The sequence below is a fragment of the Abramis brama genome, assembly GCF_963993115.1.
Source record: "Abramis brama genome assembly, chromosome: 1".
NCBI classification, from domain to species: Eukaryota; Metazoa; Chordata; class Actinopteri; order Cypriniformes; family Leuciscidae; genus Abramis; species Abramis brama.
In genome coordinates this window covers 35,744,662-35,759,970 of record NC_139963.1, presented here as the reverse complement: position 1 = coordinate 35,759,970, position 15,309 = coordinate 35,744,662, and the positions used below count along the sequence as shown (strand labels likewise).

General features: G+C 36.2%; 1 protein-coding gene across 5 annotated transcripts; it reads right to left on the bottom strand.

Annotated features, from left to right (window-relative positions):
* Positions 1-1,497: 1,497 nt before the first annotated feature.
* On the bottom strand, positions 1,498-14,291 carry slc29a4a (solute carrier family 29 member 4a). Of its 5 annotated transcripts, none has more exons than XM_084126425.1 (11): positions 14,180-14,291; positions 11,118-11,335; positions 10,441-10,572; positions 8,617-8,730; positions 6,996-7,124; positions 6,807-6,881; positions 6,429-6,685; positions 3,857-3,980; positions 2,793-2,980; positions 2,456-2,696; positions 1,498-2,302 (listed from the first exon to the last, which is right to left on the bottom strand). In XM_084126425.1, exons 2-11 carry the CDS (start codon positions 11,278-11,280, stop codon positions 2,169-2,171), a joined length of 1,557 nt encoding a protein of 518 aa, XP_083982551.1. In that variant the 5' UTR covers positions 11,281-11,335; positions 14,180-14,291; the 3' UTR covers positions 1,498-2,168. The 5 variants fall into 5 exon arrangements, with proteins under 5 accessions (XP_083982551.1, XP_083982548.1, XP_083982549.1 ...); XM_084126422.1 differs by having other exon boundaries at positions 6,420-6,685; positions 14,180-14,273; XM_084126423.1 differs by having other exon boundaries at positions 6,420-6,685; positions 11,118-11,307; positions 14,180-14,247.
* Positions 14,292-15,309: the final 1,018 nt, after the last annotated feature.

Here is a 15,309-nt window from a genome sequence, read left to right as displayed (position 1 = left end):
AGCATGAGCTGTTGGTCGTGGTGTATAGGCTATATATTAAGTTATAATTTGTGTTTAATCAGATTTATCTGTAAACAGAATTGTAACGCATGCAGCCAACATAAAATATATAAAACTTAGTGTTTTGCCAAGAACACTGGACAGTGTTTATGTAATGTATGCTAGTCTGAAAACGTACTTAGTGCAGCAGCGCCATCTGCTGTCTTGAAGATTGTACATGTTGCATGTTTAATACCTTACATAAAATGGCCCGAGATCTAATTGATATTACTGAAATATGTGTCTTATTATAGACATCTTATGTGTCCCTGTGACAGCCCTAGGCTCTATAAAGAAAAGAAGAAGAAGAAAAAATAACCACGGCCCGCTCTTGTGAGCCAATCATCCAACAAACGAACATGCGTGATGTAGAAATCGCTCACAGTTGCTCTAGGAATGTGATATAACAACGATAATTATTACATTCAAACACATAGCGACATAGACCTATGCTTTGTGACATAAAAAGTTAAACTCAAGTCTCAAAAAAGGGAAGCTTAAAGGGATAGTTCCTTCTAGAAAATTCTACAAAACATTTGACAGTGGGTGAACTGTCCCTTTCAGCAAAACATTCATACAGGTTTGGATCAATTTGAGGGCGAGTAAATGATGATAGAATTTCCATTTGTGGATGAACTATCCCTTTAAATATGAATCTATGCTATTCTAAATGATTTTAACATCATATAAATTGTGTGGGAAGGAGCCATAATGTTACTTTATTCATTACATTTTATTAATGTATAGGCCTAATGTCATTAAGTGAACTGCAGCTGCAAAATTCAATCAGGTTTATTAAATCTTATAGTTAATCTTTCATGTAAGGATTTTGTCATTTGAAAAATGGATGTTCTGGTCACTGTGATGGCGTTTTATGAACTGGATGAAATATACTGAATGACATCAATCCACAATCTGACTTGTGATGCAGCCGGGAATCAATCATACCTTGTTCGTTCGTTTGGCCAGAGGAGAACAGGCCCTGACTCAGCCCGGTTTCTCCCAAATTGTTTTTTCTCTCTCCATTTCTGTCACCAATGGAGTTTGGGTTACATGCCAGTTGCCTCTGGCTTGTTTAGTTAGGGACACTTAATATTCAGCAATATTATTGATTTGACTGCACTGATACTATTGGATGATAACTGAACTGGGCTTTAAGATGACATTACTATTTTGTGCAGGGCTCTTTTAGCTATAGTTGAATTTAACTCAGTCCATAATTGATGAACTTTACTCAGCTATTGAACAGAACTGAATCAACACTGAATTGACTATAGCTGAACAATGACACTATTTTCTTTTTAGAAATGCTTTACAGCATCATTGCTTTTTGCATCATGAGATCAATATTTTCCTGTTTATCACTGTAAAGCTGCTTTGAAACAATCTGTAATGTATAAAGCGCTATATAAACAAAGGTGACTTGACTGCAGTTTTAAAATAATACTGTCACACACCCCAAATGAAGATAACTTTACTAAAAAAAAAAAAAATCTAAAAGAAAAATGCAGGAAAGTTTACAAAGAAGAAAAAAACAAAAACATTTATTTAGATATGTTTACATTCAGTTAGCTTTAGCAAAAAGGTCCAGTATCCATATTGCACTATGATTTTCTTTTCGGCAAATCCCTTTTACATGCATCCAGACATAATGACCCTCATCTAGTACAGTTCCTCAGTCTTGTCAGAATGTACGTTCATGTTTGTCTGTCAATACCATATAACAACACACAATGTGGAGTCAGACTTTAAACCAGAAGAAACCCCACAGTGATTTTCACAGTGCTGCCAGCTTTATCACCACACAACTAACATTTGGCATCTTGACCAAAGCGCCGTCAAAGAACATTTGGCAACATGAAGAAAACACTCTCAGAGAACAAAAGAGGCAACACAACTTAGAACACACATATATATATATAACTCTTTACAGTGTCAAAGCTTGTTTCTTCATCTATTTGACTACATTCACAGGCACACAGCATTGCAGGTGGGCCAAAAGAAGCCTGCAGCAGAGGTCTGATTTATGGGAACTGCGGAGTTGCTACACAGTGTGGCAAAGGTGCTGCCTGATGAGATTGATGACAGGAACAGATATGTTTTTTTGGCTTGGACTATAGGGTAGGCTACTAGTACCCCTGGGTGAAGTTGTAGCCAGTCTCTGAGTGGAAGATGGAGCTTGAAGCGGTGAAACTGTAGGCAGCATAGGCGACCACAGAGCCCAACATCAGTCCAGACATGTAGGACACAGTCATTATGTTCCCTGTGGGACAAAAACACGCAAACTAAATTTACTGCCTGCTGCATCTCTAGAGAGGAGATTATAAATGCATCTTTCTGAAGGTTTAGACTTGTCTACAAGCACCTGTTCATCTGCATTTATACTCCATGAATCTAAACGGAGTGATACATTTACCTGCCAGCTCCCTCTGCTCGGGTGCCACCTTGCCTGCAGCATGAATCATGGGAACACTGCCAAAGTAGCCATTAGTGATGCCCATGAAGAGAGAGAAGATGCAAGGCCATGTCGGGTGGCTGAAGATGGGCTTCTGAGCGGGATACACACACAGGATGAACAGAGGGATGAAAACTACTCGCACACAGGAGCAGAAGAGAAGACGAGTTCCCTTCCATTCATACGGTACGGCTGCCAAGATCTACACACACGGACAGACGAGATTAGACATCAGATGATTTCAGGGAACGTTCAAAGCGACAAATACTCTGTTACGTCACCATGTCTCTGAACATACTTTGCCCACAAAGTCGGATATGTTGAAGATGGCCATGATCAGGATGGGCAGCCATTCCCCCATTGTGACATTCCTGATCTCAGACTCCAGTCCAGGAAAAAGACACAACGTGATGAAGTACGTGACGGCAATAGACAGCATGTAAGTCCAGATCACCCGGGCAACCACATAGCGATGCAGGATCATGTCTGCAACAGAGGGGGGTCATTGCTCGATTAACCCAATAACATGAAAATTAGGTGCTTTTGACAGTTAAAGTCAGTAAAGTAAAGCCATTTATAATGTTTCAAAATAAATGTTGTTCCTTTGAACTTTCTATCAAAAGTATCCTGGAAAAAAAACATTGATAATAATAAGAAATGTTTCTTGAGCAGCAAATCAGCGTATTAGAATGATTTCTGAAGGATCATGTGACACTGAAGAAGGCGTAATGATGCTGAAAATTCAGCTTTACCCTCACAAGGATAAATTATATTTTCAATATATATATTTACATAAAAATATATATTTTAAATTGTAGTAATATTTCTCAGTATTACTGTTTTTACTGTCAAATGCAGCCATTGCATAAGAGACTTCTTTCAAAAAGTGACCAAAAATTTACCCAAACTTTTAAATGGTAGAATATATGCAAATTTTAGCTTATTAGGAATGCACTATAAGTTATCTGAAAATATTACATACATATATTCACATTTACATATTTACACATTTACAGTTTATATTTTTACATTACGTTTGAGGTGATCTAATGCTTACTTGTAGTCAGTCTTTAAAAAAACTTAACCAATATAGATCTCCTAATGACTTCAAATTGTACATTATAATGTTGTTGTGCCTTAATTAATTTGTAGTATTTAATGCATTTTTTTTATTTTTTTATTTAGACAAAATAATACAGGTTTTTGATATCAACCACTCAGTTATTGGCCATGACATGAAAATAATTTATAATAATCAGTTTGGGCTAGAATTGTAATATTGATGCATCCTCAAATCATACATTCTTTGTAACATGCATGAGGAGTAATATGTAAAATAAAGTATTGTAAATTAGATCACACCTTTGATGCCTGGCCAGCTCCGTTTAATCTTTGGTTTGGGAACGTCAAACCTTACGTAAGTGTTTCCTCCAGCAAAATCTGTGGATCCGTCTTCAGCTGGGGAGGAGCCCACTGCACCATTACCCTTGAAAACAGACAGGACATCTGAACAATTCATACTGAATACATTATATCTGCATACACAGGACAGTGGAGTGACCATCAATAACTGTTTTTAGTTCAGTATGGCAACCTTGCATTCACTAATACATGTAGCAAAATCTAACACATCAAGCAGGTTACTGCAACTTGTAAGCGCGTGCACTGAATTCAGATATTGTAATTCTTCTCTTGATGAACTTGCAGAAATGCAGGGGCTTTGTGAGGAGGGCCATTACTTGATTAAGTGTCTGGCTGAGCTAGTAAAACCACTCTCCTTAATTTGCTGAGAATAAAACAAGAGCGTTCGGGTCCCACGGCAGCACAGACAGGGAACTGCTCAGCAGAAATACCCCTTCAGAGTAGCTACACCTTTAAGCTCTAGCATAGAAGAGCATTGCATATATAAACAATAAATACACAGCAATGACTAACAGAGAGAATCTTTAAGATACAAATACAGCCTCATTTGGGGGCATTTTGTCTTTGCTATACTTTAAAAATCAGCCGTAAATTCTGGCCAGTCAAAAAAATCTTTAATTTAATTTGTAGTGGATTGTTCATTAATTATTTTCTCATAATTTGAATTTGGACCAATTCTAAATACCAGATCGAACAATAATAAAAAATATTATAAATGTAAGAAATAATTAATAATAGGAATCCATTAGAATATGTTTTGATTCTTAGAACATATCTATTTATGGAGAATTTAGGATCAATTTCCAATTATGATAGAAATCCCACTAGCAATCATTTAGGATTTCTAAACAAGGAATTTCTGGATGAAGATGAAGAAATCTTGAGGGGAGAAACGGCTGAGTGCCGTTTCTGAGTTCAGTCACCCACAGGAAAAACATGAGGTTACTCTGAAGTGCTTTCATATATTACTCTGCCTGGACTGCCTGTACCTGAGTGAGCAGTGTGCACTTAAATCATGCTCTCCCTGTGTCCTTCTCAGTCTCAGAGAGCACTGACCGAGTTTTACAGAAAACACTGCTGAGTATGCATTACTAAAACAGTCTTTTCAGAGTCCAGATAAGTTAAATAGATTTACAAACTACCTTTCAATTAACTTACCAGCAGAATTTATTTATTTCTAAACCCCTCGGTCCTACTCGCCCTGCTTCGAGCGGACTCAAACCGGCACCTCCTGCATGGGAAGTGGGCGCGCTAACAAGGATGCTAAAGACCTAGCGGCAGTCGCTCTTGAGATCAGGGGAGTGAGGTTTACCTGCACAGCTCTCACTATCTGGCCTCCGTTACAAAGAGAGAAGGTTTGTTGTTTAATTTACACAGAATTCCTGGGGACTTTCGCCTGTTAAAACTGACCTCAGATGTTGGACTGGGCAGCAGTAATTGTGACAAAAACACTAATACAAAAGTATGAGAAAGCTAGAGCACATTGTGGACACACTCAAACCACATGACTGGGTTAAAGGCCCGTTCACAACAAGAACGATGACTATAAAGATAACTATATCAATAACTATATTAGTGTCCACACCAGCTGACGATAATGTTCTGTTTGTTGTTGTTTTTGTGCTGAAGCTCTTTAAATCAGCATGGATTCTGATTGGCTGTCAATGTTTTTATCATTCATCAGCTGGAAAAAATCATTCTGAAAGTGATTCCAACGATATCGTTATCGTTATAGTTGTGATGTGAACGGGCCTTAACGCTGCTCATCTTAAAGTGGCTTATATGGGTTTGATGACTACAGGCACATCAACTTTTTACTTTCCAATAAACTTTTTAATTTAGCTAAGCTTCTATTTTGGATCCTGTCGGATATATATTTCATTGTTTTACCCTTGTTCCACACTTTTAAGCTTAGAATAGTTAGTGCACTTGGCTACAAAGAAGTAAACATTAGTGAACATCAATGAAAATTCAAGGTAAGCTATCTATATAAATATATACATATTATTTATGTATTATATATATTTTTACATGTATATATTAGCAAATTGCATTTCGTATTTGTTTTTAAAATATTGTTAGATTATGATGTATTGATGTATTATATAGCGAATATGTACAAATTGTATTTTTAATGTTTTCATTTTATAATTAATTTATTAATATATTTATATCAATACATATCAGTACAAAATATATGTTAATATTAATGTATGTTTATAATGTGCATCATTGCCAGTCAAGCCGTAATTTTGTGAAATTATGCAAAAAGATAGAAATTGTTATTTAAGTATAATTCATAAAAAGTTAGCCTTAAAGAAATCAAAGGAGTCTGAGACTATTCCAATTCCAATGTCCACCACAAACTGAAACAAACAAAAATTTGAGATATGATGAAAATGCCATTTGCTAGTTCAGAACAACAACAGAATCACTATTGGAGAAAGGCCACAAACAGGTTCATCTTAATATGTCCATCTCACATTTGACATGCAAAACTTACAAATCTTACTTCTTCTGCAATTACATCATGGTGGACCTGGTACTGGGTTCCATGGTGTGAGTGGTCTTTGGCATGGGACAGGCCCTGTCGTGCCAGACTCGTGTAGTACTGGACAAAACGTGTCCGTCGCACCAGCATGTGCAGGACAAAACAAACCAGCACTATACAGATGGAAATGACGAAGAAGATGATGGTGTTCTCCCTTTCGTTTTTGATCAGTAGTTTGGTGAAGATTCGGCTGAGTGAAATGATTACTCCTGCCGTGCCTACACACACACACACACACACACACAAAAAAAACAAACAAGCAATGTGAATCTTGTTTTTGCAGTTTGCCCAAACATCATGGTTTTTCATAACCACATCTGATGACAAAAAGCCTCTTACTCTCTCCGGTCATCACGCCCTGTGTGTAGCGCTTGGGAAGCATCCCCATGTATCCATAGAAACTGGACTGCTGCACTGGAGACACAACAGGGTAAAAGACTGTTATGTCTGGAAATGGTTGAGAACACAATGTTCTGAGCCTAACTCAGCTCAACATGATTCTGCGGAAAGGAAAATATGACTAAATACCTGTACATCCAAATGCCACAGTGCCCATAGACATCAGATTGACGACATATGCCTGTTTTGTGGTGAACTTCTCCAGCCACACATCAAAAATAGTGACAAAAAACAGAGGTCCAAGTGCAAAGAGGTAACCTGCAAGAGATGAACTCAGATATAAACAAATCTGACATAGCACAGCTCAAAATCAAACTATGTTTGCAAGTAGTATCATTGAATATTTCATTATAGTAGATGTTTTAACAGGCCTGGTTTGTTTTTGGAGGGCTCTTAAAGAGATAGTTTACCCAAAAATCACTGACTCACCCTAACGTTCCAAACTTGTATGACTTTCTTTCTTCTGTGGGACACAAAAATGCATTTTGAAAAATGTCTTAGTGTTTTTGTCCATGTAATGAAAGTTAATGGGGTCCAAAACAAAAACTGGACTCCACTGACTTACACTGTACACTCTTAGAAGAAAAGGTTCTATATAGAACCTTTAAAGGATTCTGTCAGGTGCTTTAAATTGTATATAGAACCTTTTATGGGCTCCCATCATGGGGTAATTTTATGAATTTAGCTTTAATTAATTAATTTTGTTTTAATTGATTTTTATTTTAAACTAAACTAAACTTAACAGATCATAAACATACTTGATCACTTTATAAAAGTAATGTCATAGTTAAGGACATTTCACCTTATATAGAACCTTTTTGGCAAAAGAATCAAGAATCCAAAAAGTCAAGAATCCAAAGTCAACCTTTTTTTCTAAGAGCCTAGAGACAAAAAAACTGAGACATTTTTCAAATTTTCATCTTGTGTGTTTCACAGAAGAAAAAAAATGCATAGGGGCCATTCACACAGAGACACGGGACAGTTGAGTAAAAAATGCACGGCCTAGAGATGCGTTTTTTAAAAGTTAAACTTATTTTAACTTGAGTGCCGCATTTTTAGAATGCTGCTTCATGCGTGAAACGCTGCAAAAGATGCGAGCGCAATGGTTAAAGACTAGCACGTGTTTACATTGAAAAACAATGGAAAACTAGCGCAGTGGAACGGAAAAAACACGTTCTGTATGGGCAGTTGTTCTGATGATTTGTGCTACCCGCTACCTCCCATTAAAAGAGTAGGTAGCAGAATTCGATAGCGAAAAATGCTACCTCTCAGATTGTACAGCCAGAATCATATTCATGTGCTTTGAGGCTTTATTAACACCCATACCTACCCCTGCCATAAACCTACCCTTAAAACAATGCAAATAGTGTTGGTAGCACAATCTGATAGGTAGCATTATTCAGCCCCTTACAGGTTTGAAACCACATGAGGGTAAGTACGTTCATTTTTAGGTGAACTATTTCTTTAAAAGCATGAAATTATTCCCCGTTTGCTCCCATTCTTGATGGTCACTAGTGAAGGGTTTGTGGCAGTGTGTGTTTTTGTAGTGTCATCAACCACTTTCCTTTTGTTTTTCTCCTGTTTCCATTATATGTGATCCATCTTATTAGTGTGCATTTCGCTGTGTTTTGCGAGTGTTATTCTTCAGGTTCAGATGAGTGATGCAGTTTTCCCCTCAGGCCAGAAGCTGTCTCAGGTCAATCAGCGGCCTCCTCCCCCATCCCTTTGTTCTCTAGATAAACAGACTCACCCACAGTGATCCTGGTGTGCAGGCTCAGCATCTCCACCAGGACATTGTTTAGGATCACGGCCACTAGGGCCACTAGAATATATGTTAAACCCATGTCAAACACGATAGATGTTCCTGAAGGACACAGAAGACAAAGAGGAAATTACTTCCAAATTGAATGCACAAACCACAAAGAGAAGATTCATGCATTTTCAGATATCAGATCTGAAATATTAACATAATCAGATGTTTGAGCCTTTTTGGATTTGTTTTAAAAGAAAAATCATAGTCATAACAAGTTAACAGTTATTGTAAGATTAAAATGTTAACTTAAAGAGCTGTGGAAGAAATCACCCATTCACAACCTGAGTTGCAAGTTGCACCTTCTGCTGATCATTTGTTTTATATTTAAAATTCATCAAAATTCACAAATCTATGTTATGTTTACAGTTTACACTACTGTTCAAATGTTTGGGGTCGGTATGATTTTTGCTCTCTAAGGATGCATTTAATTGATCAAAATTACAGTAAAAAAACAGTAATATTGTGAAAAATTATTATCATTTAAAATAACTTTTCTCTATTTTAATATATTTGTTATTAATGTCACTGCTGAAAACGGTTGTGCTGCTTATTATTTCTGTGAAAAGGAAGCAGTGATACATTATTTCAGGATTCTAGAAAGTAAAAAAACAGCATTTATTTGTGACATTATAAATATCTTTACTGTTTTTTTTGTTCAATTTAATTGCAGAATAAAATATTAATTTCTTTAAAAAAAATATCATACTGACCCCAAACTTTTTTATATATATATTATACACATCTTATTATATACTATGTACTGTATACATACATTTGTAAAAAATATATCAAATTCAGCATTTTTGTTCATGTCATTACTTTGTTTTTTAGAGCATAAGAAACAAATGGATTTTTAAATATATTTTATTCAAATGTTATGCTATGCCTCTGTAGTGGACACCAGGACTGTAGAGGACAATACAATGACATGTATAGGCAAAAACAATAGGATTTTTTTATTTTTTTTATTCACCAATACATTTTTAGGTTTTCAGGATTTTTTTAAACCAAATTTTGTATAAAGATGATTCTCAACTATGTTATGAAAGATGTAAGGGAATTCATTGATATACCATTTTACTTTATGCAATATGTGGGTAAAATGGCCATACATGGGTAGACCCATTTATTTATACACTGTATCTAATTTGCATATTAATGTGTTCTTGGGGCAACATGTGATGAAAAAAGAAGTGTAGTAATGGGAGTAATAATTGCCAACTTTTTCATAATAATATCTAATATTTCATAATGAATACTAACATATAATTATTATTTCGCTATTCTCTTGTTGTGTCTCCCAATATGCCTGATAAACATGCTTAAAGTCCTGGTGTCCACTACAGTGGACATGTATGAAATCAATGCCCTGTTTTGTAACAGAAAGTCATATTTTGATTAGAAACCCCATACCATTTTCCCGAGATGTTGATTTATGGCAAACAATTAGAAAATTAGTCCAATTTAAATTGTAATTCCAAAATATCATCATATTTCCATAAGAGTACTAAATGTGATCACCAAATTAATGTCAGTCATTTTTAAAGACCAAGTAAAAGTTGCTGTCATGGTAAAACCTCCAAACACTTGGTATCTTTACAGGACATCCAGACTGTGGCATGTATGGCGTCAGAGAAATTCACTAAAAGAGTATTCCTGGGTCCCAGGAGGATATACAAATCACAAAAATGAACATAAATCAAGTGAATTCATTAATTTCACAGTTTTGGTAAGTTATGAGGCATAAATATAATGGAGTACCTTGAAATTTATGATGCAGGTAGTCAACGTCTGTAATGAAGCTATTGTAAGGCAGCAGGAAGCCCACTCCAGCCAGGAGCATGGCAAAATAGATCCCATGGTAACGGTCGTCTGGAATAGGTTCTTCAAACACTATGCACAGAAATCACACACATTTGTATGCACAAACAACAAGTCAGAGTAAGAAACACTGTCCCATCTATGTTTTATTTGTGTGACATTTCAAAATAAATGCATTTTAAATATTTGGCTCCCAGCCTGTCTGCAGTCTCTTTGAAGTATATGTATGCATATGTATGAGACATTTGACATTTTGCTCTCTCTCTCTCTCTCTCTCTGGACGAGGAACTGATTGATGGAAGCACTTTTGTGCCTCTTGCTGTCTTTAGTGCATATAGTATCAAATGTAAAATATAACTTATTATACGTTTAGCTTTTACCAAAGATCATGGAGTAACCTGTTCTCCTGATCCCTTGATTTAATAAGCATGCTTTTGTAGCCAGGCAACATGAGGGGACAACAGACTCTCCACCTAACATGATTAGATCTAGCATACATGCCAAGTAATGTAACCTTTCCAGCCAAGGTGAGTCTTCATCCTTGCCCAACCAAATATGAAATAGTGACTCAGGTGACAATTTTACATTGAGGCACGTCAAATGCAGCAGAGACTCACCAGGTTCTGAAAGGGCCAGCACTCCTTTATCAGAGATGTCTTTCACCTGGCAGTCCTCTTCCTCCAGCTGATAGCTTTCGAAACTGAAGCTCATCACCACATTGCCCTCGGGGGTCTGGCCAGGGGTGGACTGTTTACGTCTCTCTACTCCTTTTGAGCCCATAGTCCCCGAGATGTCTTTCAAAAAGGCCTTTTTTTAACAGTGCAAGAAATATGATCTGTAAGAGGATGAGAATTATTCATGTGCCAGCAACTTACAAAAACATATTAGATGCAACACATTACATACAAAACTATCAATATCTAGATTTTTTTAAATTTACTTTACCTCAAAATGTACATTTTAATAATACAACACCCCATGTAACATAATCACATGAGATGATGACATTCTGATCAATCTTAAAGGGGTCATATAATGGTACGTGCACTTTTACAAGTTGATTGTACTGAAATGTGTGTTGGCAGTGCCTGTACACAACCATCATAAAATGATAAAAATCCATCCAGTGTTTTTTTTTAAATCTCCTTATATGTTTTCCCCTCTCTCAAATCAAGCCGTTCGATTTTGTGACGTCACAAAATCGACGCCCCTCCCACGATTGTTGATTGACAGCAGCATTTCAACACAGACCCGCCCTCGCTCGTGAGCGAGCTGTCAATCATACTCCGCGCAGACCGGCACGGTCATTGTTGATACGCTGGAGCACTGTCTATGAGCAGAATGGCATCTAAGCGATTGTGGTGTTCTGTTCTTGGGTGTAATAAGGAACACAGCAGTCATTTTGATGTTCCTAAATCCGAACCGCTGAAGACGCAGTGGCTGAGTTTGTTTTCGAAGGGAATATTCACCACGATCAACGTCAATGTTTTCATGTTTGCGCGAATCATTTCACCAGACTGCTTTATAAACGAGGGTCAGTAACATTATAAACTGGTTTTGCTAAGAAGCTGCTCCTGAAAAAAGGATCGGTACCAACTATTTGTGTTCCTGCTGCACCTCCAGAAGAAGAAGTGAGTGTAATGTTTTATTAACCTTTATATTAATATTTATATTAATCTTTGCAAATCGCTAGCATGCTTCACGATGAATGCGGCTATTTACACTCAGGGTACATTACGGCATGTTTTCTATGTACGACGTTCTCAATATAATTCATAATCCCACTTTATAATGAACAACGCGTTATGGTTATAACAAACGGTGTGCGCACAGAACAGAGGAGCGGGGTGAGCAAAGCTCATTATCATTTAAAGACACATGCACTTAAACGGCGTGCTGAAAACAGAGCTGTTTTTGACCAGGTAAAATGAGTGTTTTCTTACAATACTAATGAGAATTTTTAATTAAAGTATATTACAAACTTTTAATTTAGACCCTAAAGAATCATATTAGCTTGTATAAAAATGCCATTATATGACCCCTTTAACAATATCTTCACAAAATAAACAATCCTTAAAGATAGTTACATGTATTTTGTGTTTTTATTTTGCACGCATTCCTGATGTAAATAAAGTTCAATACACACATTATAGGCAATATTATAGGCATTATCAGCTGAGATGAAAGGGGCCTGTGATGTCAAATTGGCTCTAGCGACTGAACAGTGAAGTGTAATAAAAGCATGTGAAGAGCTAGTGAAGAGCAGCCTCAAGCCACTTTCTGTTAAGTTGACCATGCTATGCGACATTTCACTTTTAGCTATATGTTGTGTGCCTTTGTGCAAGTCCAAGTAACATCCTCTTTATATTTGTTTGCATGCATGTGTGTATCATTACTGATGAATTGTCAAGGGATATTGCATCCCTATGTGTTCCATTTTAGGAAAGGACAGTAGGCTATCTCAAAAAATCTATTCTGTTAATGCAAATCAGGCACTTCCAGCGAGCAGAGCCTTGGCCAAGATGCCACTGTTGGACGTGCTACTGAAATCTTCTTCATCTTGGAAATCTGCCAGTGTGCATCCTTTGAAGGAGGCTTGGGCTTGCAATGCATGACTGGATCAAAAGAAAAGCAATCTTTGATATCAGTGTTACGTCACTGACTAGAGAGCGGTTAGGCTCATTTTGTGCCTTATTTTTTGACTGTGTTGCATTGAGTGAGTGATGAACAAACCAAATGGAATTGTTCATTGTCAGTAATTTACACAGTACGAGTTTGTAACCAAACACAAAGACGTACATCACATCCACCAAGCTGTCATGTAGCATATAGTATCATAGTGGTTCATGCTGTTTAACTAAGATACTGTATGTCAACAGTGCTGGAACATGCAAATAAAAAGCACAGAGCAACACCTGTTCCTGGACGAACTGTCAAGGTCTGTCGAGACTCATTTTACTCCGCTTATTTTCTAAAGGCTAGATGATAATGATAAGCACAAACAAGGAAATTAATATCAAGAAATGTATAAAAGCTTTCCAAAATGATACGGAGAGGCAATAATATAGATAATGGGCTGATGAACGCAGACGAATGATGTAAGAGGAACAATCAAAGGACCTGATGCTCGCGTGCTTTGTTGTGATAGGCTATAGCCTAGTGTTGTTGTGTGCTTAGCACAAGTTAAATCTCTGACATTTGTGTTAAAAAATTTATGAAAAAACAATAAGTATAAATCCAGACGAAGTATGAAAACTTACGTATGAAAAATGAACTAATCGTGCACTTAGTAGTGCACTATAGCAGTATGGCAAAAAAAAACCAGCAGTCAACGCGCCTTTCAGTGAGCACTAATTTAATCACTTTCTTCTTTTCAAAACATACCATCCCTGCGAGAAAATCTCACATCATTTTCTGCTATCTGTAGGCTGCTTTCTTTCAGGTGCTTTGTTGCTCTCACGGGACTTGTTATAGTCACACAATCAAATCGCAGCGTATATTTTCCATTATTCATCTAGCAGCGCTCATGCATCATTTAGAGACAAAAGCGATACAGTTATCAGAAAGACAACAGGTTAAATCTTACCCCCGAACAATTAAATGTCTCTTTACTCCCTTATTCGCATGTTATTCGGTGTAACCACAACCCTTCTTTACATATAAAGTATTTTCATCATACGTGCGGTGATGTTTCGGTTCTCCGGTGTAAATATCCTCCTTGACAGAGCCGCTGTCATTCTCCCTCCCACACAGCGCGTTTGTATCGGTCTGCAAGCCTCCAGCTGATGTCTGCCTAGGAAACCAGCTTTCATTATCGCTTTATTAAAGGAAACCTGCTTTAGTGCACTTCATGATTCTCAGAGCACTTATTTTATAATGCAATTAAAAATACATGCAAAACTAATCAATGATTATCATGCAGTTTCACAATTTTAATATTTTCGGAAAATCTAAAACTATAAACAAATAATTAGAATATATATGCCTATATATGGAATGCTTAATTCTGATTGGTCAGTTTCGGTTTTCATAATTTCTGAATAGATAAAAATTCAAGTCCTTGTAATAATAATATACTGGTTGGATATTTGGGATCAGTACGATTTAATTTTTTCCTCCTAATGCTTTTAAAAAAAACAAAAACAAAAAAACTGTACACACTTTTTGCATTGCTGGGTCTGTTTGGACCTGGTGGAATATAAGCTTATAAAACAGTGATAAATTAATATTTTTGGACTAAACCCATAACAAAAACAAGTGTGATGCAGGGATATATATATATATATATTTTATATATATATATATATAGGCTATATTTAAATATAATTAAATTAATTTGAAACTTATAATTCATGACTGCTCAAAATAGTCTAAATTTGTTAAACTTGCATATTCTTTTCCTAACAAAACAACATCACCAAAACAACAACAATATTACTCTGAAATGTTTTCAAACAAAATATATTCATTTTACTTCCATAAACATTTACTTTTTTATGAAAACATTTTGATAAACAGCTTGAATCTTCTTTTAGTTCTGCAATGATTCATCAATAGGTGGCAGCAAAGTGAAATGTGGACTTTTTCTTTTCCCTCTTTCCTTTTTTAAACTTAAAATATGTTTTGCTCTACAAACACATTAAGACATTAATTTGTTTATCATTTTTTATTTTAATCTCAGAATTATTGTGTGTGTATGCACTAGCATGTTTATAAACAAAATGCAGCCCAAAGGCATTAGCTTAAATGGTTATATCTCTTTTATAAAAAAATGACAGTGCACTTACAAAATTTCATCTTTGTACTAAA